Genomic DNA, 2,659 nt, shown 5'->3' with positions numbered 1-2,659 from the left:
TGCATTGAGAATGAAAGGCAAGTAATTTTTTTAAATTAATAAATTATTATCTTTGAATTAAAATAAATATATTTTGAATAAAGAGAAAGAATATTTTCAGTAAATTATATCTGACTGTGTTTGTCGTCATCGATTATTAACATGCAATTATTGACAATAAGTATTGTTTTTTTTTTTATAGTAATGGCAATGATGCAGATTGGTTAAGAAGGAGAAAACCAACCAGGGAGATTGAAACGTAATAGACGTGTGAGGGAACATGCCCCTGTTCGTGGAGAATCAATTCGGTATGTTTTTTTTTTATTCAAAAAGTAATTAAAAAAAATTGGTAAAGAAGCGATGTTCAACGAATAATAACATGAAATCAATTTAATGTTTGTCCAAGAGAGTAATGTTTCTATTTGGCAACACATAATTTGAAAAAAAAAAATGTAAAAATAAGTGTTATTTAAAATTGAATCAGTTCAGGTTTCATCCAGCATGGTAAAAATATTCTAACTTAAAGGTTTTTAATCTTTAAAATCATTTATCACCTAACAGCATTTTGTAAATTTGATTGAAAAAATATGATAATACAAAATCATTTAATATTCTTTCTTCACAAATGCAATTCTTAAGTTATAAATTATAAAATTTGTATCGTTTTTCAGAACTGGTATTACAAGCTTGTCATTAGCTTCAATCCTAGAATACGATTCAGATAGTATTAACAGTGAAAAGGATTCAGTCCATTTGCCGCATTCTGAAGTAAATTTAGATATTGATGACCATGATGCAGGTGCTGTATTGTTTGATCATGTATCGGAGAATCACGGAAGTGGGGCCAGTAATAATATTGTTGAACCAATGGAAGTGGATGATACAAGTGACAACAGCAGTCAGCAGGACATTGTACAACCAGATGATGATATTGGAGACCCACAAAGACCTGCAAACAAGTAAGTTACAATAAAATTATATATATTTTTTATTTAATCGAGTTGTTGTCCTAGTACTGTGTGGTATCTCCTATCTTACTTACATCATATATGCATTAATATTTATTAATTAATTGTTTATAAATACATTTAAATTGAAAATGTTTTATAAACTTTTTTTTAATTTAGGAACAAAAAAAAGAATGTTCTTCCACCTTGTGGTCTGTGGTGCAAAAAGCAGTGCAGGGAAAAAATAAGTAACGAAGAAAGAAACACAATAAACGAAGAGTATTGGAGATTGACGTTGGAACAGCAGAGGGTATGGCTACTCAGTCATGTAGAATCGTCTGCACCAAAGAGGAGGGATCCTAATAGCATAAATCCACGAAAACACACCTACAAATATTCCATGATTACCGAAGAAAAACAAACTGTGCAAGTATGCCGTACATTCTTCTTATCAACATTGGGGTTTAAACATACAAGCAACTGTGTAATTACTTGGCTTTTTAAACTTATTGATGGAAAGGGGATTGGCGTATATGCTCCTAAAGATAACCGAGGTCGACATGGAAATAATCCTCACAAACTCACTGAAGAGAAGAAACAATTAATAAACAATCACATCAAATCTTACCACCCATGCATTTCTCATTATCGTAGGGAACATGCTCCCAATCGCTTGTACTTGCCACCAGATGTAACCATCACGATGATGTACGAAGACTTTTCTGAAAAAAATCCTGGCATTTGTAAATATCAAAGCAAGCTACCGAAAATTAGTTAAAGATTTAAATATTAGCTTTGTTCGACTCGGAAAAGAAGAATGCGAAATTTGTGAACACAAAAAAAATCATAAAACCAACAACGATGATTGCATAGATTGCATGAATTATAATGCTCATTTAGAGAAAGCAAAACTTGCGAGGGACAGCTACAAAGAGGATGGTCAGAAAGCATTAGCGGATGATGAGCTAATTGTCTCTGCTGACATGGAGAAAGTTATAATGTTGCCGAGAATGGAGGGCATCAAGACTTGCGTTTTTACACGGCACTTTACACTGCACTGACTGCAATTGTCAATGATGAAAACCAATTAGAGACCATAAAGTTAAAATATCTCGAAGCTGGTCATACGTTCATGAGCTGTGATAGCTTTCATGCGAAAGTCGAAAAAGAAATGAAGCGAAGGGGTAAAATATTTGATTCTCTTGACTTCGAAAGTGTAATTAACGTATGTGGAAAAGCTGTACCAATGAAATATAATGACTTTATAAAGTAAACTGCATGAGTGCTGCTGGCTACACCAACAAGCCAATCTTATCAAATGTAAAAGAAGTTTTATTTTCAAGAGGAACTACAGCAATAAAATGGAAAGAATCTCATTCAGAAACAAGCTAGAAAGAAGGAGAATTTCTAAAGAAGAGAATCATTGATGGGATTCGAAACAAGAAAAAGTTTGATGGACGACAAGAGCCAAGAGGCATCCCTAACGACAAAAAATTAGATATTATTAAAAATCTTGTCACTCTAATGCCAGAAAGCAGGAAAGCTTTCTGGACAAATATACCAGTGGAAGATGTCACAGACCTGATTTCAAACATAGAGTAAAATCATTATAGACCCATCCATTATTCATGCTTACGGTTACCAAAACCAACATTGATTAAAAATTTGCACTATTAGGCCTGAAGTCTTACTGTCAATTCAACGGTAATGGTCTGGTTGCTATGGTTTTTGTG

The 2,659-nt window shown here is 33.0% G+C and overlaps 1 protein-coding gene across 1 annotated transcript; it reads left to right on the top strand.

Annotated features, from left to right (window-relative positions):
• Positions 1 to 820: 820 nt before the first annotated feature.
• Positions 821 to 1,728, top strand: LOC117112195. Its single transcript, XM_033255270.1, has 2 exons — positions 821 to 938; positions 1,107 to 1,728. The coding sequence occupies exons 1-2, from the start codon at positions 847 to 849 to the stop codon at positions 1,702 to 1,704; spliced, it is 690 nt and encodes a 229-aa protein (XP_033111161.1). The 5' UTR covers positions 821 to 846; the 3' UTR covers positions 1,705 to 1,728.
• The last annotated feature ends 931 nt before the right edge of the window (positions 1,729 to 2,659 follow it).

Source organism: Anneissia japonica, unplaced genomic scaffold, assembly GCF_011630105.1.
Source record: "Anneissia japonica isolate Jap-2015-1 unplaced genomic scaffold, ASM1163010v1 scaffold914_len14573_cov116, whole genome shotgun sequence".
In the NCBI taxonomy this organism is placed as follows: Eukaryota; Metazoa; Echinodermata; class Crinoidea; order Comatulida; family Comatulidae; genus Anneissia; species Anneissia japonica.
Note: the sequence above shows the minus strand (reverse complement) of the source record. Positions and strands in the feature narration are given on the sequence as shown.

What these genes read in the sequence shown, in the direction of transcription:
- LOC117112195 (XM_033255270.1), top strand. Translation starts at nt 847, where the DNA reads ATGGAAGTGGATGATACAAGTGACAACAGCAGTCAGCAGGACATTGTA. An exon ending in CCACAAAGACCTGCAAACAA is followed by an intron (nt 939 to 1,106) that starts GTAAGTTACAAT and finishes TTTTTAATTTAG; the next exon opens with GAACAAAAAAAAGAATGTTC.